Here is a 23,878-nt window from a genome sequence, read left to right as displayed (position 1 = left end):
TAGTCTGTGTTTGCGATGCAGATTTGCTACCACAAAGATTATAATATAATAACGGCAATTATAGACAGTAGAAAAGCATAGGAGAACCGAGCACTGACAAAGCGTGTTGCCATTAGCTCACTGTAAAAGCAAGATGACCAAGATAGACCCCACATGTTAGGCTTCACATTTATTGCAAAAATCCTGGCAAGCTATTTCCAGTGTAGCACATGGTCTATTGGCTCAAGTAGGTGAGAAACGCAAAATAAATGTTTTTTTTTTCCACTTGCATTGCTCTCAAGCAGAGCTTTGGAAGCTCTTTGCTCACATTATTTCCTTTTTCATTCTTTACAATAAAGAGAGATGAGAATTGTCTGCTGTTTTGTTGGGTTTTTATCTCCTGCATTGCCATGATCTCTAATCATCCGTCAACAGGCTACTGGTCTTACCCTCTATTAATACTTTTTCCCCATGTAATGGGATAAGAAATCCCTTTCACGTCAGCAGAGCTCATGCAACCTCGCCCCGGCATGTTTTTGATGGAAAAAGTCTTGTAAAACCAAGCCTCCAGAATGAACTTCCCGTTGATGCTCACAGCTTCCTGCTGTGCTTGTGAGCTGTGGTGGCAAAGGCTGGATCCCTGATCATTAATAACATCAGGTGCTCTCTTTTATCGCCTGGTAGATGCATGTGTAACTCTACATGTTTGTAATGTTAGACAAACCCCATTTCCCTCTTTTTAACCTATCTTCTCCTCTTCCCCCTGATTTGTCCCCATTCTTCAAGGCATCTTAGGGGTTGATCTTTACTCATGCAAATCTTTAGCTGTGATGAGGATTCTTATGGGCCTAAAGAGGTTCGTTGTGAATTAGTGATGGCCATTTAAAAAAAAATATATGAACAAGTCATTGTACAATGATGTGAGTTTCTTTAGTTATTTACTTGCCTAAGTAGAAGGCTCAGAGAGAAGCAATTATTTTTTTAAATACCTACATACACATAGCAAAGTTTGGCATCCGTTTGCCTAGGTTTAGGCCTGCACGGGGGGAAAAGGTTAAGTATGCAGGAGCATTATTAGCACTTTGCTGGGTTATGACCAGGGTGAGGCTGGGCAAACGTACTGGTACTCTGATCTCCTCTTGGTTCAGCTTGCAAAGAGACGTCAGCGGGGAGTCATGTTCTTTCTGTCATTCGCAGATTGGCTACTGGAACGAAGATGAAAAGTTTGTCCCAGCAGCCACAGATGCACAAGGTGGCAACGAATCCATGAGTCTCCAGAACAAGACATACATAGTTACCACAATTCTAGTAAGTTTTCTCACACGTCTCCCTCAAAACTTTCTCCGCTTACATTTTTTGTGCGCTGTCTCCCCCTTTTCTTGAAACATTTTACATAAAATAATAACTGCACAAAGTTAAGGAAGTACAGGTTGAATGAATGGACAGTAAGGTAGATGGAAAGCTGGCTGGATCATCGGGTTCAACAGGTAGTGATCAACGGCTTGAGGTCTAGTTGGCAGTCGGTATCAAGTGGAGTGCCCCAGGGGTTGGTCTTGAGGCTCTTTTTTTTCCCAATATCTTCATTAATGATGTGGAAGATGGCAGAGCACACCCTCAGCAAGTTTGCAGATGACACCGGGCTGGCAGGAGTAGTAGATATGCTGGAGGGTAGGGCTTGGATGCAGAGGGACCTAGACAAATTGGAGGATTGAGCCAAAATAAATCTCATGAGGTTCAACAAGGACAAGTGCATAGTCCCACACTTAGGACGGAAGAGTCCCATGCATTGCTACAGGCTTGGGGCCAACAGGCTAAGCAGCAGCTCTGCAGAAAAGGCCCCGGGGGTTACAGTGGACATGATATGAGCCAGCAGTGTGCCCGTGTTGCCAAGACGGCTAATGGCATCCTGGGCTGCATTGGTAGGAGCGGTGCTAGCAGATCAAGGGAAGTAATTATTCCCCCCCTCTATTCTGCACTGGGGAGGCCATGTCTGGAGTCCAGTGTCCAGTTTTGGCCCCCCGCTACAGAAAGGATGTGGACAAGTTGAAGGGAGTCCAGTGGAGGGTAACGCAAGTGGATCAGGGGCTGGAGCCACAGGGCTCGGTGAACAGCTATTCACCAGGGCACCCGTGGGTAAAACCAGAGGAAGTAATTATTCCCCCCCTCTATTCTGCACTGGGGAGGCCATGTCTGGAGTCCAGTGTCCAGTTTTGGCCCCCCGCTACAGAAAGGATGTGGACAAGTTGAAGGGAGTCCAGTGGAGGGTAACGCAAGTGGATCAGGGGCTGGAGCCACAGGGCTCGGTGAACAGCTATTCACCAGGGCACCCGTGGGTAAAACCAGAAGTAATGGCCATGAACTCCTGGAAGACCATTTCAGGCTCAACATTAGGAAAAACTTCCTCAAAGTCAGGGTGTCCAGAATGTGAAATAAGCTCCCTCCAGATGTGGTGCAATCGCCTACCCTGGAAATCTTCAAGAGGAGACTGGACAGACACCTTGCTGGGGTCACCTGGCCCCCAGTTGACTTTCCTGCCTGGTGCAGGGGGCTGGACCCGATGATCTTTGGAGGTCCCTTCCAGCATTGCAATCTATGAACAACTTGTGAGGAGAAGCTGAGGGAAGTGGGCTTATTTAGTCTGGAGAAGAGAAGACTGAGAAGGAATTTAATAGCAGCCTTCACCTCCCTGCAGGGGGGCTGCAAAGAGGCTGGAGCTGGACTGGTCTCAGTGGGGGCAGATGACAGGACAAGGAGCAATGGGCTTCAGTTGCAGAAAGTAAAATTGAGGTTGGACATTAGGAAAAACTTTCTCCCTAGGAGGATAATAAAGCAGTGGAACAGGTTACCCAGAGAGGTGATGGGGTCTCTATCTTTAGAGGTTGTTAAGACGCAGGTAGACAAAGCCTTGGCTGGGATGATGTAGTTGGGGCTGGTCCTGCTTTGAGCAGGGGGTTGGACTAGACGTGACCTCCCAAGGTCCCTTCCCACCCTCATTTTCTGCTGCTGTGATTCTTCTGATAGTCCCAAAAAGTGTTTGTAATTGCCTTGGATAATTACATATTTCAGATATTGAGCAGACATTAAGCATGCTGAACAGAAGGAAACACAAGGCAATATGATAAATACACAAAACATCAAGAGAGGTTAAACTAGATGCGTCATACCTGAGTTTTATATTCCCAACTAAGAGTTGGAGCTGTAATGTTGGGGAATATTCTTCTGTATTCTGCATAAATAACAGAGAGGTGAAAGCTTCCTTTAAAAAACAAAACTCAAGCATAACTACGAAGGAACATCAGGCACCTCCATATTTTTTTTTTATATTTAATGTACTGCACCGTTGCATCTTCTTACCTCACAGAGATAGACCGATGAAGACTCGGTCAGTGTGACAGATTTGGGGACCTAGAGATGGAAGCTATTCTATCCCTTTTGGTGACTGTTGAAGATGTCATATCACTTCTCATTGATTAGGTCCAATTGATTAATTGAGGAGGGTTGCTTCAAAATTCTGCCCCATAAAGACCTGGAAGACATGGACCAAGGGTCCAAATTCTTCATGAAAGTGGCTGTGCTGAAAAAGCAGTGAGAACTGTAGCTAGTACCCTAGTCTGAAAGCATGACATGAGGAGGGAGAGGCATGGCAGAATAATTTGCTTTCTCTCTGCCAGGAAGACCCGTACGTGATGCTCAAGAAGAACGCCAACCAGCTTGAAGGCAATGACAGGTATGAAGGCTACTGCGTGGAGCTTGCTGCTGAGATCGCTAAGCATGTTGGCTACAATTACACGTTGGAGATAGTGAGAGATGGGAAGTATGGAGCCCGGGACCCTGACTCTAAAACATGGAATGGCATGGTGGGAGAACTGGTGTATGGAGTAAGTTTCCAACCTTGTCCATTGGTTCATAATGACTTTATTGAGGTCCACTCATCATGACTTACTGCCGTTACTGGGTTGCAACAGGCCCTAGCACATGTGGATGTATATACAAGCTATCCTAAACTATAAGATCTAGTTGGCAAGACCTTCTGATGCTCCCTCCTGCTAGCTGAGCTGAGAACAGCTTCTGCTAGGGCAGGGGGACATTGCCGCTTGCTTACACAGATAAGCCCAAAGCTTTCCCTCCTCCTGTGAGCCTCTGGCACAGAGTCGGGCTCAACCAACACCCCAGTCCCCAGGTCAGAGCTAAGCTGGCCTTTAAACCAGCTTGAATCTCCAAGTTCAGCTTTCCAACCTGGATCTAGTTTGGGGCATAGGTTTTTCTAAGCCCTCATTCTGGCTTTTGCTTGGGAACAAACATAGACCCCCCTCCCTCCCCCCCAAATAAAGAAGGCCACAGCCTGCAGTCAGCACAGCCTCCTATCCACTGTTATTACCAGTTTCCTCTGCTTCTCTGATATATCAAGCAGTTGGGCAAGATGGTCTTTTGAGCTCCAGCTGTCTTGACCTCCCAGACTCATCCTCCTTTCCTGGGTGAGCCCTGAAATCTTGTCATGCACAGGGCCAAGGAGGATTTTGTGAGTCTTGGTTATCTTGCAGCCCTTGGCCCCGTAGTAAAAATGCATTCAAGAACTAGAGATGATTGTCCCATTGCATCTTGATAAGACATCCACATCTTGTGCTTGCACATGCACGTAAGCGCCTACAGACGCTCTGATGCACTTATGCACGAGTCTGAATACCCCGACACAAGATGTGTGTGTCCTCTTAATGCATCAATGGTATCCTCTCTGTCTCACTCTGCTTCTTTCTCTCACTCCCTATCATTTTTGAAAGGTGCCATTATTGTGTGTTGCTAGGTGCTTCAACCCCAACTCAGCTTTTAAATGCTCACTTTGATAAAAGGTGAGCCGTTCAGCCTGTTACCGGTGTTCTTGTCAGTCGGTGTCAATTAGTGCAATCAGTTCCTATAGAACTTGAGTACCATGCTTTAGGTTTAGCCAGCAGCAACCAGCATGACCTTTCCTATTCAATACCATGGGTTTAACACGTTACGGCATATAATCTTCTTTTCAGGAGGAAAGCCTGCAGCTATGCCATGTCTCCCACTGCAGAGAAGCAGTCCAAAGGAGACCTGGGAAGAAAATTAAACAGGCATCCTACCCCAAAACTGCCACTGGGCACATCTGTGTTGCCAGCTTTTTTCTAACGGGGTGCAAAATTGCCCCTGGCTTAAAAATCACGGCTTTCCGACAAGTCGCATTCCCAACAGCCAAATGGTTTTATTTGTGAATCACCTGTTAGTATTCCTGCTTTTTAACCGTGCACCCTGCCCCTTGCCTTTACATCTGGTTGCTGGATGGCTTTGATCGTTATTCGCTAGAGCTGGCCACAAATTTCCCATCCGAACAATTTTCTGCTGGAAAATTCAGTTTCCGCAAAAACGAGATTATTCCCTGGGAGAATTGAAATGAAATCTTTTCTTTCAGGTTGGTTCAGCCTGAATTGGGATTTTTTTGTGGCTGCGATTGTTGCTGCTGTTGAACTGATTGGAAACGTTTAGTTTTTAATGCATTCAATACAGCATCAAACTATGTTCCCCTTTCAGACTGTTGCTCTATTGTAGCTGTAGTTCCCTTTTTCATTCTCTTGTATGGGCCAAGGTAGGCTCCAGACTACAAGTCCCATGATGCAGTGCAGATCAACCCTCTGGTGAAGTGCTGTACTAAGTGCATCATAGGAAACTTGGAAATTTGCCGTGAAGGAGAGAATGGGATGATCAAGCTTCCAAACCCCTAATCCTACAAGATACTTAGCCAGAAGGGGAAGATGCTTTTTCATGCTGACATGACTCAAAATAAAGTCTTTGGGGGCTATTTCAGCCAAGGGAAAAGGAAATATTTTGCTTTGAGAAATGTAAAACAATGGGTTGGGTTTTTTTACTGAAAATGTTTTTAAAATATTCCCTTTTTTTTCATTTCTGTTCCATGAAAAAAATCCAAAAGTAAAGCTTCTCTGTCTGACCTGGACTGTAAACCATGATTGAAATGTCAGAATGGAAATTCCAAATTTCCCCCAACTCCATTTTTCACTCATCACTGCCAAACAGGCACCATGTACACCTCAGCCACCTGATGAGCAACAGTGCTGCACATCTATCTACATGTTACATATATTATGCAATTAACTGGTTCATCACGCAATACATTTAGACTGGCCATGCATGTGAAGTGAGACCAGCCACAAGCACAAAGTAATTAAGACACAGGCTTATGGAAGCACCTGAGCATAGTAGGTGACTGAAAGTCACTTTTGAGAGTCCCACAAGGGTGAAGTACAGTCAAAAAAAACCCAAAGCTGAATAGATTCAGTCTTCATAGGTTAGTCTAAGCTGCATAGATTGAACTGATCAGCAAGTGAACAGACATTCACTTTTGATTTTGGAAATGCAGTGGATCAGACCAGAAGTTGGAGGGGGTGAGGGGGGTGCTAGAGCACACATCACTGCTCAGCTAGAGCAGACAGCTTGGGCCAAGGCTAATGCACCCACCCTGGGAGGGGGGGGGTGGCATTGCAGAGGAGGTGCAAAGCATCCTGGGATGCTGGGGGACTGTGAGTTAACTTGAACCTAGAGGGGATCTCGGACAGAAGTTCAGTAAACCAATTAAACCTAAATCAGTTCAGTCTGATACTGTATCCATCCAGGTTTATCTTAAATCGGTTTTGGTCATTTTGAAAGTGGTTTATGTGCACTGAACTTCTGTTGCGTTACAGATTTGAACCAGTTTCCAATCCCTTATGTTGCTTTATGCGTAATGCCTGTCCCTAGCCAGAGTGTATCCTTATGCCCTTGAACATAGTACACTCTCCATTTTCCGAAGCACTGTAAAATAAACAAAATTGCCACAGGTGTCAATGGAAATGTTCCCCTTCTGACACATCATAGAATAAAAAAGCATCTCCTGCTGCAAATAAACACCCTGGTGTTATCCCTCAATCAGCCTGCTTTTCTCCCATCCCTTCTGACGTCTGCAGGATACGATTTCTTCTCCCTTTTTAATTTTTTTCCTGTTTTTTTTTTTTTTTTTTTTTAAACTGAAATGGGATGTCAGAAACCTGGAATCATGACATCACTGGGTGAATCAGACCAGAGGAGCTGACTGGTTGGGGAGCAAAAAGCTGTGATTTTAAAACACAAATAATCATCAGTAATGAAAAGAAAGGAAATAACATGCCAGTCTGAGGGGATTTTTTTAGCCCTTCTTTTGTCATGGGTTTCTCCTGATTAAACCACCCTATGATATCAGAGAGCGACAGTGGATTGAGAGAGAGAAGGAACGAGAAAAAGGAGGCTGGGGTAGAGTCTATTGGGACATGTTCTCTCCAGCATGTGAACCTGTTACCTGTTACTTTTTTTCAGAGAGCTGATGTTGCTGTTGCACCACTGACCATCACCCTTGTTCGAGAAGAAGTTATCGACTTTTCCAAACCGTTTATGAGCCTAGGCATCTCCATCATGATAAAGAAACCTCAGAAATCCAAGCCTGGGGTGTTTTCCTTTCTGGATCCCTTGGCTTATGAGATCTGGATGTGCATCGTCTTTGCCTACATCGGAGTCAGCGTTGTCCTCTTCCTGGTCAGCCGCTTCAGCCCGTACGAGTGGCACACCGAGGAATTTGAAGAAGGGCGCGACCAGCCAGTCGCTGATCAGACTAATGAATTTGGGATATTTAACAGTCTCTGGTTCTCCTTGGGAGCCTTTATGCAGCAAGGATGTGATATTTCACCAAGGTTGGTTGCTCTCCCCACACGAACCCTCCTTCAGCTTCTGTATTTTTAATCCTTTAAGGGCCCCTTTCTTTCCCGAGCCACATATTTTGTTTTGTGAGTCACAGTTGTCCATTTAGAAATGGGCCAAAACAAAGAGAATTAACCTATTCATGCACTCTAGAGGTTAATTAAGTCGGACGGCAAGGAATCCATTTAGGTTTTGGTTGTGAAATACAAAACACTGAGCAAGAAAGATTGCACAAAACCGCCCACCCTATACCCAGTTTTACTCGCCTTTTGTTTTGTTGTTATTGTTTTTCTTGGAAAAATGACTCAAGAGAGCCATTTCAGCTTTGGCACAACGTAAGCTGACTATAAAGCTGGGTGAAGTGCCAAAGATAGAAAGGAACTGTGTTACAAAAGCTTTCACAAAGAAGAATTGTTGAGCAAAAGAGATGCAGAATTTGAAGATTCAGTCACCTACAAATTTTTGCTTTTCCTTTCCGTAAATAGCCATCCCTTTTCTATCCAAAAAAAAAAGTGAGCCTGCCTTCTTTCAATGGAAGAAACATTGCATAATTGACCCAGCATTTATTTATTTGCTTTTTACCAATATGGCTAATAATAATACAAAGTCTCCCCCCTACACACTTTCTTTATCTCACTTCTTGTAGTTCAAGGCAAAAAAAAAACGAAACTAAACCCTGTTCACAGGTCTCTAAGTAAGTATTTTTCATTTAGGCAAATTATATATTGGTCAAGTGAGAAATCCTTATTCCAGTGGTAGATGTATACTTCCCATGCAATGAGGAGATGAAGCAGAATCCAAGGCTTAGGTATGAATATATCCATTGAAGGAAGAGGAGGACTCAGGTTCTGGGCATTTGTCGTGGCTGCTAGAGATGTAAGAATAAGTTGTGGCTTTGGGTGTTGACCCCAAATTGGCCAACATTGGAGGTCTGATCTATTCTTGTATTTTGGTTGGAGCTCCCATCTTATGGAAGAGTCTTCCCCAGCCTGATTTTGAATCTCAATGCAGAGTTTGTGGTAGTCGGAAAAGTGATCCCATAGATTGGTACCTACATCTTCTGTGTGGATATTCCCTTGTGAAGTCTAAATCAGACGTGCTCTGGTAACAAGTCTCAGCGGGAGGTGTATTTTTTTTTTTCCTCCACCTGGTTGTTCAGGTTTTATTTTTCTTTTGTTCAAAGGAAATTTCAGGCTGAAATGCATTTGTTCTGTGTGAAGGCTGTAGATAGAAGTTAATTTTACACATACTGGGAAGGCAGCGAGAGTCTGGGGAACAAAATAAGAACTGATTCTATCAGCAAATAGTGATAATACCGAAAAGCGCCCGCAAAGCTCTTGTATGAAGAAAATTGTAGTGTTGCTGTGACCTGCTTCTTGGCTGACTGTTCTCTGCTTGTCAAAATATTCATGAAATTCTGGCTATCAGAGAAACAAAGATCTATGGGACATTCAGAGAGCTGGAGCATTTGGGGTACGAATCAGCTTTAGAAAGGTCGTCATCTGATCGCTGATTATCAGGCATTTAGCAGATGTGTTCAGAAAGGCATTTCAGCTCCGTTGCCATTTATTAACTTGTGCGTGTGTTCAGATCAGATTACTTTATTCAAGAAACAGGTTTTGCTCTTGAGAGGTTTCAACATTTTTTGGCCATTAGGTTCCAGTCCAGTTCAGGATGGGCAATTGAAAGTTAGGAAAAAAGATTTTGGAAGGAAAAAGCCTGAAAAAAAAGATCACATTAAAACCCTCAACACTCTATAATCCAAATTCAACTTTTCTGGGGAGGAAAAAAAATCATTTTTAAATCACTGCTTTCAAAACGAAAAAAAAGTGTTTTGAAATATCTGGGTGTTTTGGGGTTTTTTTTCTCTCAGTAGCACAACTGAAATTTTTTCATGAAATCAGTGTTTTTTCTATGGAAAATGTTGATGGCAATAAAGCTGCATTTTCTGACGTGAAATATTTCCAGGCAAAAAATTATCCACTTGCTGTAGCCATTGCACAGCGTGTTCACACAATGTGTCCGGTTCCCTATGGGGTATTTTTGTCCGCCCTATCTTTGTTGGCTACCATGATGACAGCAGTTTTATCTCAGCTGGCAGCACCACAGTGAAACATTTTGTACACCCATCCTGCCTTGAGGCAAGACAAGCTACATAGGCAGATCAACCATTTCCCATCCCGTTAGGGGACTATCATATTTGTTCTCCATCAACCAAAGAATTGAGCATCCCAGAGTCAGCCACAAACCCAGGCCTCCTGATTATATTTCTGTGCCAGGCAGCTGCCTAAAACTGCATCTCCATTTGCCAGCTGCTGTGGTTATGAAAGAGAGCCAGGGTAATGGCTAAATAGTCATGGATATACTTCCTTTGAGGACTCCATGATTGCTTGGGGTATAATGGGATGGGTGGTATTGGTGTATGCTGGTTTCAGGTGCTAATGCTTCTGGAGAAGAGCCACTTGGGTCAGGGGTGTATGGCATGTGTATGAAATTGTTTTTGTAGTGTCCCGCTCTGGATCCGTGCTTGAAAAGGTTTCCACTGGGGAAGCATGGACATGGACGTTTCCAGATACGGTGGGAGAAGTGTCCGTCAAGTGTCATAACATAGGGGAGAATTTCAGTGACACCCGGGGATAATCTTGGAGCTGTAGCTGGGGGTAATGTCTGTGTCGTGTCCCTGTGCAGAGGCTAGAGCTGTGTGCGATGTCAGGGTGTGCAGAAGGCAAGCTGTTTTGGCAATGAAAAAGATGCACTGCAATTGAAATGGTCTGATATCAGCAAACAGCCTGAACACTCAGTTGGGTGCCTGGCCAGACAGCTCCCGTGGCTTCCATCAGACTCCGTTCAGAAATTGCTGGATGGAAATCTCTGCCCCGGGTTTAGCAGCAAGAAAGAGCACATGATTGCATTGATCAGTGCTACCCCCAGAAGCTCTGTGAACCTGTGCTTTCCAGGCCCTGATTGAAATGCAACAGAGCTGGGTTCAGATTGGGGAAAAAGGACAGAAATTGCTCAGAACTGCAAACAGTTTCATGAATGTGTTTATGGGCAGAAATCAGGCAAGGCTGAAACAGGCCATAAACCATTACGCTGTGCAAAACACTACCCAACGGTTTAGGAAGTTGCAAAAAGCCTTTGTTAAATGCGAAACACAGGACCAGTAAGAAGCTGCTGATGGTGGGCATGTGTTCAAGGTAGTTAATAAATATTCTGCACCCAATCACCAAGACCTACAGGAAAGGAAGTGTGGAAAAGAATAGCACTTGAGTCTTACCTGTTTCCAGAATGCACTTCGACAAATTTGGGTGGGAAACTCAGAAGGATCCAAACTCATGACAGCTTGGAAGAGTTAGGCCTTGTGTCCAGACAGAAAAAAAAATGGTAGTGCTCTAACTTTACCAACGGAGTTAAAACAGCACAACCAGCCTTTGAAGGTTTCTTTCGACTTCAGGAGGAATTTTACCTGGCACATCCAATCCTGGAAGGGTCTGAACAGCTGCCTCTTTCACCAGTATGTTATGTCCCCTTTGAACCAGGGTCACATCTCTACTGAATGCTCCCCGCTGCGGGTCGGCCAAAAGATACCTTAGGTCATGGACTCATAGAAATGAGGGTGGAAGGGAGCTCAGGAGTCGCATCTAGTCCAAGCCCCTGCTCCAAGCAGGACCAGCCCCAACTGCATCATCCCAGACAAGGCTTTGTCTATCCAGGTCTTAAACACTTCCAAGGATGGAGACTCCACCACCTCTCTGGGTCACCTGTTCCAGTACTTTACCACCCTCCTCGTGAGAGAGGTTTTTTCTAATATCCAACCTCAACTTCCCTTGCTGCAGCCTGAACCCATTGCTCCTTGTCCTGCCATCTGCCCCCACTGAGACCAGCCCAGCTCCATCCTCTTTGCAGACCCGCTCTGCAGGGAGGTGAAGGCTGCTATTCAATCCCCCCTCGGTCTTCTCTTCTGCAGACTCAATCATCCCAGTTCCCTCAGCCTCTCCTCATAAATATAACCAGTGCTTCCTCAAACTGTGGCCTGAGAATCACTGGTGATTTGTGATGCCTATAAATCATCCTGATACCACCCGTCTGCCCTTTTTCAGTTAAAAGCTTGGTTGTCCATGACAAATGTCGAGGCTTGATAGTTGTCTGCTGGCCCTAAGGGTTTGGGAGCAACTGTCTTCAAGAGGGACTTTCATGCGGATGGAGGAAGAGGTTGGCAGTGAGAGCAGTAGTGGCTCTGCCAACTTTCTGCTGATTCTGTTGCTTAAGACAGACGGGGCACAATGCAAAGCAGATGTCAAAGCTGCCCTTCCTTTCATTGGGAGCAAGCCAGCTCCAGGCTGGAAGATGTTCAGTCTCCTCTTTCCAACTGCTTCGTGCTGCTTTCCAGGCGTGAACTGAGGGGTCTTACAGGACTTGTCTCAGCAAGAAGGTTGGGGCCAGTTAGCTGCTTCTTTTAAATGTTGTTGCAACTTGGGCTCAACTCAGTCTTCAAAATGAAATGGGTCTCTCCACTTCTGGAAATGTCTCCTTCCCTTTTAGAGAGGTACTGATTGATTTTTGCAGTGATCTGACCCAGGGAGGTGAAATTTGGGTCAGAAGGCAGAGGCAACGCTCACAAGCCCTGAAGAGTCGATGACCACCCATACTGATAAAATGCACTGAGCAAAGGAAGCTCAGTGACTCGCCATAGAAACAGCTCAGAAAATTGCAAGCCCATTAGCTTATTTTGATGCACATTAGTGCATGGTTTTTTGTGACTCCTTAATGCGCATTAAAATAGACTAATGCACATTAAAGCACACATGTAGACGCTCCCACTGTGTCTGCAGGGGTACCTGGTAGGATTAGCCCTATTCTGTTTGTGTGGGAGGAAGCACATGGGTGCAGAACAGCAGCAGGGGATTGTGGGCCACGTGGGAACCACGTGAATCAGATTCAACCATTCTCCTTGGGTACTTGCCAGCACCGTACCTAGACTCCTGGTGGCCCTGGGCAAACTTTTAGTATCGGGATCCCCTTCTCCCAAGATGATGATGATGATGGTAATAATAATAATAAAAATTACCATTTTGGGGCCCCCTTTCTGTCCTGGCTTCAGGCAGCTGCCCAGTTTGTCCATGACGGTGTCCGGCCCTGGTACTTGCACACGTGCCATGGCAGCCACGATGCTGCAGCCCACGGACAAGGCCTTCCTCGTGCTCTCATGTTCCACTTGGAGAGGTGAGGATGGGACTGAGAGAGAGAGCTTAAATCAGCAAATATCTTTGGGAAAGTGCTGGTGTAATTCAGCCCTAAACCAAAGAAATAATTCCTGGCATTTCCATGCATTATAAATATGGAGCGCCGGCTCCATCTACCTGACTATACGAATAACCCAGACTTCTTTCTGACAGCCTGTTATCCCCAAATGTAGCCACAGCTGAGGGCAGACGAGCATTAAAACCAGTTTGGGACACACTCACTCACATGTTTCTAACATCAAGCTGGGCTTCCCGGGTGTTTTTTCTCATGCACCAAGGGTTGCAGGGAACTAAGTGACCCTCATTTCCCTGGCAGAAGTGCCAGTTACACAGCACTTGATGTTACCACTCCAGAACATTATGACACATAAGATGGGAAGTCTTGGATCTGTTTTCACAAGGAAACTCCATTAAATAACTCCCCAGCGTGCTGTTCATCACTTTTATCGGCAGTAGGATGTCATCTGCATGCTGCCTGGATCCACAGTTGGCTGAGCATTGGGCTGGATTCAAATGGTTCTGGCTTCAGACACGAAGAGCTAGCAGGCACAGCTGCAGCTTGCTGATTTACCGCATTACCCAGGGGTGGTCAAAACAGCCTGGCAATCAACTGAGAAGGGGAAGCAGGTCTCTTTAATTAGTGTTTTGGACTAGTTGCAACTGCTTTGTTTTTGATTCAAGCTTCACCAAAGGTGCTGGAGAGGTGGTTCTTCACACGTTTCCTTTATGCATTTGCAAACGCAATCATGTCACCACCCACTGTGTTGCAACCCAGCCTCACAGGTGTCCCAAAGCAGTGAGCAGGAGAAGCTGATCATGGTCACAGGTGGGGATAAAAAGCTGCTTCAGGGAAGGGTTGTCACTGCAGATTGTGGGAGTGTGCACAGAGTTGTGTGCCAGGAGGTAGCTACACGTGTGCAGAGCAGGTGCTGAGCCCCCTTTCTGGAGAGAGAAAGGATTGAGGCAAGAGGAGAAGAGTAATTTCAGATATACATAGGTATGTGGGCCAGCCCAGAGAGCCTTTCCCTGAAAGATACCTTGCTTTTATGTACAAAGAAGTTTTCTCTATAATGAACCTTGCTTTTATGTACAAAGAAGTTTTCTCTCTCATGCCTCTGCAGGCATCTCCTGTGGCATCCATATCATCGGTGGCAAGCAGACCTGGCAGAGATGTCAATAAAATATCCTCTGTGCCCATCAGACAACTCTGAATTGGCAAAACCAACCCTCTTTGCAGAAAGAGAGACTTTCTGACAACACATTATTGGTGGGGAAGGAGGTTCCTTGGGATCAAGGTGGTATTGGTCACATCTGGCCCATAAGTGCTCCTACCCCAGCGTAGCCACTGGGCAAGTTAATTCAGAAAACATTTGGGCTCATTATTAGTATTCATGAATCCTGTTAATGACCATCATGTCTAACCGAGGATGAGGCCCCCCTGCACTTGAGTAGGAGACATCCTGTGCCCCAAAGAGCTTCCAGGCTGAACAGACCAGATGGGTGCAGGGTCGGGGAAGGGATAGAGATCACAAGCAGAGAGAACAGGGGGATAGCAGCCCATGTTGTGTTGATCCCTCGGTTTGCAAGAAGGGTAGTATATATAAGGGGGGCTGCAAAAAGGATGGAGCTGGACTGGTCTCAGTGGGGGCAGATGACAGGACAAGGAGCAATGGGCTCCAGTTGCAGCAAGGGAGGTTGAGGTTGGATATTAGGAAAAACTTTCTCACTAGGAGGGTAGTAAAACACTAGAACAGGTGGCCCAGAGAGGTGGTAGACTCTCCATCCTTTGTTTAAGACCCAGCTAAATAAAGCCTTGTCTGGGATGATGTAGTTGGGGCTGGTCCAGGGGGTTGGATTAGATGTGACCTCCTGAGGTCCCTTCCAGCCCTCATTGTCTATGATGCTATGATTTAGGAGAGTTTCCCAGCCTCCGGCCCCTGGTTCGGCTGAGTCTGCAGCTGCTCTGACCACCTAGAGCATCTGCCTGGTTCCTCGCACAGGTTTTCGCTCCAGGCCAGCTGTCGGGGTGGGAGTGAGAACTGGGCAGAGGAGACACCACCTGAGTCCCTCCGCCCCCGGAGCAGATATGTCCCAAGAGAGAGCCGAGGTGTACGTATAAAGCTATCCGAGAGTGGCGCGTTACGCGTCAGGATTGCAGTGAGGTGGCAGAGGACACGGGGGGTGGAAATCATCAGGGAAGTCACCCGCCAGCAAACAGAGCTCCCCAGGGTAGCACTTCTTCCTCTTCCCCTCCTCTTGGGGCAGAGCTGCCATTTGAAACATTAAAAAGGCACTGGTAGAAAGCAGCGGCTTCAGCTTCTCTTCCTGATACCTATTTCTGAGCTTTCTCACTGAAGCAGCAGTCCCAGCGCTGTGGGTGCTGGAGCAAAGAAGGCCACGGAAAGATTTTCTGTCCCCTTCCTCCTCTTTCATTTCACGGTTGGCTCTCTCTGATAGAAGCTCCAGCTGGGCAAATACTTGAATTTGTTTTGGTCCAGGTATTTTCGGGAGGACCCTGTGGTCATTAGCATAGCTACGACCATCAGGATTGGGAGGAACTGATTGCTTCGGCTTCCCTGAGGATCAGTGGATCCACGGAGGCTGGTCAAAGTCTCGAGCAGGCAGCGTGCCTGATCCACGGCGTGGAGTGGAGCTCATGTTAGCATCTCGGAGGAAGAGGTGGCTGATTGGATAAGGATCATTTTGGAGCTGAGCTGGGAGTTACTTTTCTAAAGACCCCATCCAGATGCATGGGATGTCTGGAAGGTCTCTGGAGAACCCCACGGTGGTTGGAGGAGCGAGCACCAACGTCCATGGGTTTTTTGCTGGGGTCAGAAGGAGCCTGTGAATGAAAGATCATGGACAGCCAGTCTCCTGTTACACATGCCTGATGGTAGCTTTCCTCCATTTGTCCCTGCAGAGCAAAGAGATGAGCCGTGCCCGGTCTCTCCATAAAGCTCCATGTTCTAGCCAGGTGGCGAACAGGTCTCCATAAACAGCCGTGTATTTTGAAGTGGCTGATCCGAGTAAGAAACCCATATGGTCATTCTGATGGTTGGCTACCCAGAACCATTTCTGCTTTCCCTCAGATCCACAAATGGAGGAGCAGCTATTCAGTCGCTGTATTGCTCACATATAGTGCTTTTGATCTTCAGATGAAAGGCCCTAGGAAAGTGTACAGAGTTACAGAATCCTTCACTGGACTTCAAAACACTTTGCAAACGCTAATTAATTCCTGCGCATATCCCTGTGAAGTCAGATGAGCAGTCAGACACAATGAACTGGAGAATGGAGAAGGACAGGAAGTGGAGGACTCAATAAAGCAATGTGCTATAGATAAAGAAGAGCAAATAGAAAGAAAGACACAGAGAAGGAAGCAGCGAGCGCATCTACACGTGCACCATCACTGCACTGTAACTTAGGTTATGGCGCAGTAACCAAAAATTACTGTGCAGTACAGGAGCACGTCTACACATGTGCAACTGTACTGTGCAGTAAGTACGGTGACGTACATTGACTTGGGCATAAATTTGCTAGCTTCATGATGCAGGTAGCAAATTTATGCCTGAGTAGGTGCTGCACAGTAAGGCATGTGTAGATGCCTTACTGCATAGTAACCCTGAGTGTGTGGACTGGCGTGCACGTAAGAACAGCTTACTGCACAGTAACTTTCTGTGCATTAAATTACTGCACAGTAAATGCACGTGTAGACACACCCAGTAAGACTATGATAGCTTCCAGCTGCACCAAAAAGCTGGAATAGATGGCATAGACTAGATCAAGCAGGGATCCTTTCTCCCCTATTAACATGGCATCTTTGAAGGGGGCATAAGTGTGCTAGGTATCCAACTCGCACAAGTTACTAGATGATGTACAGGTAGTCAGACTAGATGACCACATGGCCCTTTAAACTCCGTGGAAGCACAAAAATTCAGTGAGATGGCAAAAGTTAAAAATCTCCATTCTTCCCTTCACAGAAGAGGGTGGAACGGGTGGAGAGAAGAGGACAGATACAGAGCATAATTTTCTCCTTTTCTTGCATGATTTTCTCCTTTCCCTGACTCTGGGAAGTCTCTCAGTGGGAGTCAGGAGAAGCCGAGAAGAAACAGATTGGGCAAGGGAGGTGGTGGCTTTCTTCCCTGTCGTTGCTCCCAAAGCCTCCTAAGAAAAATAGCCCTTGGGATTTTAGCAAGTAAAGGTGCATTAGGCTACTGCTGTCATTGTTTCCCCTTTGTGGTTTGAGCCTCCCACTCTGGAAGTTTGGAAGATATTAAGGGGGCCAGGATGAAAGCAAAGGTGCTTCTGTGTTGGTATGAACCTCTCGAGAGAGGCCGGTTTTGTGGCAGAGACATTACTTTTCTTCCACATGGCAAAGATTTAGAGGACTCGCAGAAGAGTACCACCGGTGCTACCCTTTGTCAGGGCGATAGGTTGTTGAATCAGATACAGCAAGCATGGAGAGACAAGGAAGGAAATTTATATGAAACCTGGACCTACTTAGGAGAGTAATTCATCCTAAATAAACTACTTCTTGCCTCTAAATAATTGCAAAAAAAAAAAAGGAATTTGGGGAAGGAACCGTTGGTTCTACAAGGATTAGCACAATAGGTCACCCCTTAAAACCAAGGGCAAGCGTTGGCACGTTCTGTGCCACCTGAATAGAGAGAGGCCCTGAGTAATGGCTCTCCCAGGCCTTTCATCTTGATTTGATGCCCTGTCCCCTGGGGAGATTTTTTTCAACAAAGCTAACAAATGTCACCAAAGTGAGAAAACAAATCTCTGAGTGGCTTCTTTTCTTTAACAGTGAAAATTTTGCTCAAGGGGAAAAGGAAAGCAGCCTTTTCGGCATGGCCAAAGCTCATGACACTGCACCAATAGAGTACAGATTATTTGACCGTTTGAAGTCACCCAGAAGCAAAACCCGGCTTATCAATGGGACTTTTGAGAGAGGTTATTCACTGTGTTAGCCTGAAGGTTAGGTAGATACGCACCTTATAGACTCTAAATAAGATATATGGAGAACACAAACCCTCTATATATGAGAATTTTGCCATAGATTTTCTCACTAGGGTCAGGTTTTCACCTGTTAAGTCTAAATGGGTCTTTATACACATGCTCCTAGGGTGTGGGGGTAAGGTCAATTAGGGTGGTTTTAATTAGGGTGATATATTATGCTCCGAGAGCTGCTCTAATTAAAGTACCTGGAGCGTCACATGTATCAGCGTCCCGACTCTGAAAAATGGTGGTGGGGCACTTTAAATAAAGCTGGTCAAAAGTAAAATGCCCCTGGCACCATTTTTCATTGTGGGGAAGGTGATACATGTGACACCGGAGTCTGCTGGAGTGCAGTAATTACCACGCTTCAGCGATTTAATCGAGTCTGCTCCAACACACTGTAATTATAGCGCACCGGAGCAGCCTCACTACATGTGTCTAGGCATCCACTGGGCGCATCTGCATGTTCATTAATGGGTTTTTGCTAATGCACATTAAATGTAGTACCTCCATTGTGAGGTATTAGAAAAAAGTGCATTAGCCTATTTTAATGTGCATTAGCAGAAGCGCACAGTTTTTGTGACACTTTAGTGCACATTAAAATAGGCTAATGTGCATTAAAGCACACATGTAGACATGCTCACTGTGCCTGCAGAGGTTTGAGGTAGGATTAGCCCTGTTCTGTATGTGTAGGAGGAAGTACATGGGTGTAAAACAGCAGCAGGGGATTGTGGGCTCCTGAAGCCACGTGAATCGTCACAGAAAGCTCTTTGGATCGCCAAATTTTTTTAGCAGTGGTAGCTACCTGGTCTCCAGGAAGCCGTAAGGAAATTAACTGAGCAGTCGCTTGGGGTTCTGCATTAGTTATTATCTATGCACAGGAGGAGGGCAGCTGTTTTTAACTAAAATATGTATTCATTCCCTCCACAGGGAACACTGGGGGGAGAAATGACAGGGCAAAACTTCTTCATATGCGTATATGAGAGGTATTGCATTTTTCAGTGCAATTCCAGACTCTCATACAAGCAAAGCAGAGTCAAGAAATGAGCAATGTGCAAATTCAGCAAGTCAGCAAGCAGTAAAAGAAATGTAATAAAAACAACACAGGGAGCAAACCCTGCATTGTAAGCATGGGTCAAATGTCACAAACCAGCCGGTCGGTCGTTCAAAACTCTACAGGAAGCAAGAAAGTATAAGAGAATAGCTTCCTCAGCAGTGCAAAATCTGCATGATGGATGCTGAAAGTGCACAAAACTTCCCTTTTAGCTGGCTAGCAATCCCAGACCAGGTTTGTAACATATCCTCCGCTGTTCCTAAACCTGTTGGGCAAACCTAGAGCTGACCCTTGCTTTGGGGATGAATTTTTTTTTGGCTGAGATTCACTTTGAGATCTAGGGCTTGCTTAAATGAATAGCTCAGAGTAGGCATTGAAGTTAAAACCCTTCACAGAACTAAGCCAATGCTTCCATCAGACATTGGAAACGTTTGCATCAAATCCCCTACCAGGCCCAGCAGCGGATACAGGCCAGCATTAAGTGACTTAGGGGCAGTTCTGCATGAAGGAAATGGTGAACTGAGTAGAGAGCATCGACTCTGTGTGCATGTCCAGGATCAGAAGTTGCATTTGCTCTGTAGTCAGGTGTCTAAGAAAAATGTATTCACCATTTTTTGCATAAATTAAGTCACTGACAAATATGTCAGTCAACTAAATAAGCCTTTATTAGAAATGAATTTAACAGCAAATCTGGGAAATCCTCCCAAAGCTATCATGGCTTTAGAATCCCAGATTTGCATTTCTAATTAAAAGACTGTCGGTTTAGCATAATTCTCCACAAGAAATGCATTCTAACGGGGTGGGGGGGAGAACCGAGAAGCTCCTCGAACACTTTTCAAAGAGATTTATTCTGTATATTTCATGACAGTCTTGTTAATCTTTTTTTTATAAAATGTATTCTGGTAGAGAACCGGTGCACTCGGTAATAAGATTGCAAAGCACATGCAAATTCCTGTTAGTTTCAGTTACCTTCCACGAGGGATAAGATCAAAGAGCAAATTGTCTGATCTGGGATTGCATTTTGTTTTAAGAAATGGGAGATTAGCTGGATGCTTTTCTCCTGCCTGTGAAGAATCCATCAATGCTTAAACTAGAACAGAGAAGAAACTCACTTCATGGGAAGACGGGCAATTTGCATTTATTCACTGTCAGAAGTAGCGTGCGGTTCGGGAGCGCCACAGTCCCCCTGTCCTGCAGGAAAGGAGAGGGGGGTTTAACATTTCTTTTAAGCAGGAGGTGAATGCAGTTCAATGGATCAAACCTGCAAGAAGCGGAGGGATTCTGAAGCTCCTGAACTGTAGCATTGCTGTCCCCCTACAGATCCTGATTGCTCTCGATCTGTCTAGCAAATGATCTGACTTTTGCCTGATCAGGCACAATTTGTAATTAGTTCTTTCACACCGCCAGACAAAAACTAGAGGCCGTTGATGAGGTAGGCAAGGTAAATTTGCATTGAAAGCCCACTGGAAGGATAAGGGAAAGGAGAAATTGATGCTAACAAGGATGGATGTCGGCTGCGGCCTATGCCCGCATGACCTGAGATCCTCCGTTCCTCCTGGCTCCTCTTAAGCTTCACGCCAGTGGAGGATGGAGAGTGTTCAGACAAAGAATCATAAAATTCAGCAAAGCGCAAAAAATATATTACAATTATACTGCAAGGCACAAGAATTATGCTGTAAGGAACTGTGCTTTGGTGTCCAGGTGTAGAAATCTTCAAGAAATGATCTGGAGCAGAAGCTAGCTCTCTGATCCTGTATCATCCACCCTTAAGGCAGGCTGCATCTTTGGGCGGCAGCTACATGCAATGTTCCTGGCCCAGGACCCCCCAGCAAGGCAGGGCAAGGGGGACCACAAAGCCCCCACTACCTTGCCCTGTCCTCTGTAAGGTCCTTCCCCTAAATAACGAGGCAGGGCAGGAGCTACCTTGAGAGAGGATGCTGTGCTCCCTGGCCATCCCTGGGTGCTTTCGGTAGAGGTGGCCAAAGCATTTGCAACGGAGCAGTTGGAAAAATGCAAGAATGCAAAAATGCTCTTGGTTTCAACTATATTTGTAACAGCAAAAAAGTAAAAACAAATCATCAGCAAAAGGAGAAAGTCAAGCGATTCCCTTCAGCTTTATCGTCTTGATTCCTGCGTTAAGGCATGCATGGAAATGTTAATTATTAATTCAGACAATGTTAACATTGTTTACGTATCATTTTGCTGTGTATCTTATATAGCCTTTTAATTGAGATGCACAAAGAGTTGAAATGATAATGTGGAAATCAAACGTCTTGGCTCATCAAAGGGACGCTTTTTTTTTTCCCCTTGCTGAAATGACATGTTTTAGAAGTGAAGCCTCTGAGCGTTATCCAGATTTGACATTTCCAGGGTCCCAAGCCAATTTTTTGTCAGAAATTTCATTTTGGAGGAAATATTAGAATTGTGGCTCTTTTGTTCCCAGTTCACAGAAAGCATTTTTTATATCTATCGCAGGTTCCCGCAGAACAGATTCCAGTTCGAATTTCAATCATGTTCTGCAGAGAGGACATACATACACAGTTCTCATTTCCTAGAGGAACGTGAACCCAATAGTGATATTCCAGTAGTGATATGCCATTTTTGCTAGCTAGAGTGATGAGGGCAAGAGTTAACTAGAGGTGGGGAGAAGGCATGAAATCACTATAAGCAATTATAACGGTCACAGATTGGAGTGTGTGGGACAGAGAGACTCCAGGTCAAGAGGGAATAATATAGGTAGAAGAAATCCATCTGGCTAATCTAGCTATTGCACCATTTCCCACATCTCTAATTTAACTGAACATTAATTAAAATCTTTTGCTTCACTGTGATCTTCTTCACTTTCACAGATTTTATTCTTTTAAAAATCCTGCTCATCCCAAGAATTAATATGATGATGAATATTAATAAATGCAAAGGTCAGGTATACACATCCAAATGTCAGGACCCATGGTACATCCTTGTGAGTGCTAAATCCTGAAAATCTCTCCTTCCTTTAACAGAGTGCTCAGTCACTGGCTCTTGTTTCAGGATAGCAGAGAGCTGACTACCTTAATGTTATGTTTGGCATGGACTAGGAGACATGAGAATACTAAATGCAAGAGAATTCAAGCCCAGGCTGTTCATTAGGGATAATTAATGGATTGTGCTGGGGCTTAAGCAGTTGGCTTAAAAAATGACCTCTGTCACTTAAGTTGAAGGTGATTCTCTGTTAGTGCTTCAGGGCTCATGTACACATCATGATTTTTAAACCAGGGACCCGGCTTAATTCGTTTGAAAACCTAGTGCGTGTAAACATAGATGTGACGCTCCAAAATAAACAAGCTTAAATGTTATAAACCTATTTAATTTAATGAGGATTAAAACCCATGATGTGTACAGGTGCCCTAAGTGACTTAGGAGACTCAGTGTATGTCTATCGTGCAGTGTGGTGTGGATGAACCCAAGCTAGCTTCAAACCAGCAGGGGCATGTAGTGGTACCAGTATAGCCACTATGGAGCTCAGCTTGGGCTGGCCACCCAAGAAGTCAGCTATTTGAGCAAGTTTTGACTTGCACCAAATTTTGTATTGCTGTGACTATGCTGCTAATGCACAGGCTAGCTAAATTAAAGCTAACCTGGGCACGTTAACATAAGCTGCAGTCACAGCTGTGCATGCATAGTATAGAGAGAACCTCAATTCTGTCAGTGTTCAATGAGTCATAAAAATCAAAGTGACTTTGGAAAATGGGACTTTGTGTCCAAAGTCACAGAGGTGCTTTTGAAAACATTACTCCAGATACTAGCAAGGCTGAATATTTTTGCTCTACAAAGGCGGTGGTGCAAGATGATACTGCATTGTAGAGGCTACTATCATTTTTTCTGTCATTATGGCTGGTAAGCGGAAACATTCTTGTACTGGGCATTGGTTCAGAGTGATTAATGTACCTCATTACCCAGATAATTCCAAGTTGAGTGCCATCTGCCTAACATATGCCAGGGGTATCAAGTCATAGGCATGTCTGGTTGAGTTGCATCTGACTACGTGATGTGTGATCATCATTGACATTCTCCATTCATTATTGCTATCTATTTATCAGTCATATTGCAGTCGAGCCACTGCACTAAATGCTCTTTAAATACACAACAGACAGCCCCTTCCCCATCAAGCTTGAAATCTTGTCAAGTATATTGCCACGTATTTAGGGGTCTGCCTTAAGGTGCTGTCTCCTAAGGTGCATATGTAGCAATGAGGACCACGTGCTGCCCCTCGACGTTGTCTCAGATGAACATCAAACACAAAGACATCATCATTTTAAAGGTCACATGGGAACCTCCTTGTATCACCACCTCTCATACTGAGAGCACCCTGTTCTGACATGCAGAAGAGGGTCTGTTTGTCTGTCTCTGCCAGTGCTTTCTTCTTGCGGGGAGCAGAGATCAACAGCCAATTGTTGCATTTCTATCCAGGTAGTGAGGTGCATACCCAGGAAATCTAAGCTAGTGTTGGGAAAAGGCATTGGCCAGTTGATGATCCTGAAGGCTGAAACCCTCTATAGGAGGGTAGCATCCGTTCAATTTCCTCTACACTATTCCCACCCCGAAGTGCCTTATCTCTTGCTTAGACCAGCGTTTCTCAACCCGTGGGCTGTGACCCAAAAGTGCATCGCAAGAATATATGAAATGGTTGCGAACAAACTTTAAAAATGGATCGACAAATGAGTTCTCCTTTCATTCCTGCCCAGGGCAGGGGGTCAGACTTGATGATCTACTTAGGTCCTTTCTGACCCTACATCTATGAAACTATGAAAGGAGAAAAATGTGTGAAACAGGGGCTTTTCCCTTGCAGGCTGGCAGAGTTCCTGCCTCCAAGGGGCTGCTTGGGACC

The 23,878-nt window shown here is 45.2% G+C and overlaps 1 protein-coding gene across 3 annotated transcripts in view; it reads left to right on the top strand.

Annotated features, from left to right (window-relative positions):
- The window catches only part of GRIA1 (glutamate ionotropic receptor AMPA type subunit 1), a 137,817-nt gene that overhangs the window by 93,914 nt on the left and 20,025 nt on the right, over window positions 1-23,878 (top strand). For all 3 annotated transcript variants that reach the window (XM_006021137.1, XM_006021135.1, XM_006021136.1), the window contains 3 exons: window positions 1,177-1,287; window positions 3,651-3,857; window positions 7,342-7,712. In XM_006021137.1, coding sequence (XP_006021199.1) covers window positions 1,177-1,287; window positions 3,651-3,857; window positions 7,342-7,712 — 689 coding nt within the window. The remainder of the gene's footprint in view (window positions 1-1,176; window positions 1,288-3,650; window positions 3,858-7,341; window positions 7,713-23,878) is intronic.

The sequence above is a fragment of the Alligator sinensis genome, unplaced genomic scaffold (genome assembly GCF_000455745.1).
Source record: "Alligator sinensis unplaced genomic scaffold, ASM45574v1 scaffold550_1, whole genome shotgun sequence".
Lineage (NCBI taxonomy): Eukaryota > Metazoa > Chordata > Crocodylia > Alligatoridae > Alligator > Alligator sinensis.
The sequence above is the reverse complement of the archived record's forward strand: the minus strand, read 5'-3'. Positions and strand labels throughout refer to the sequence as shown.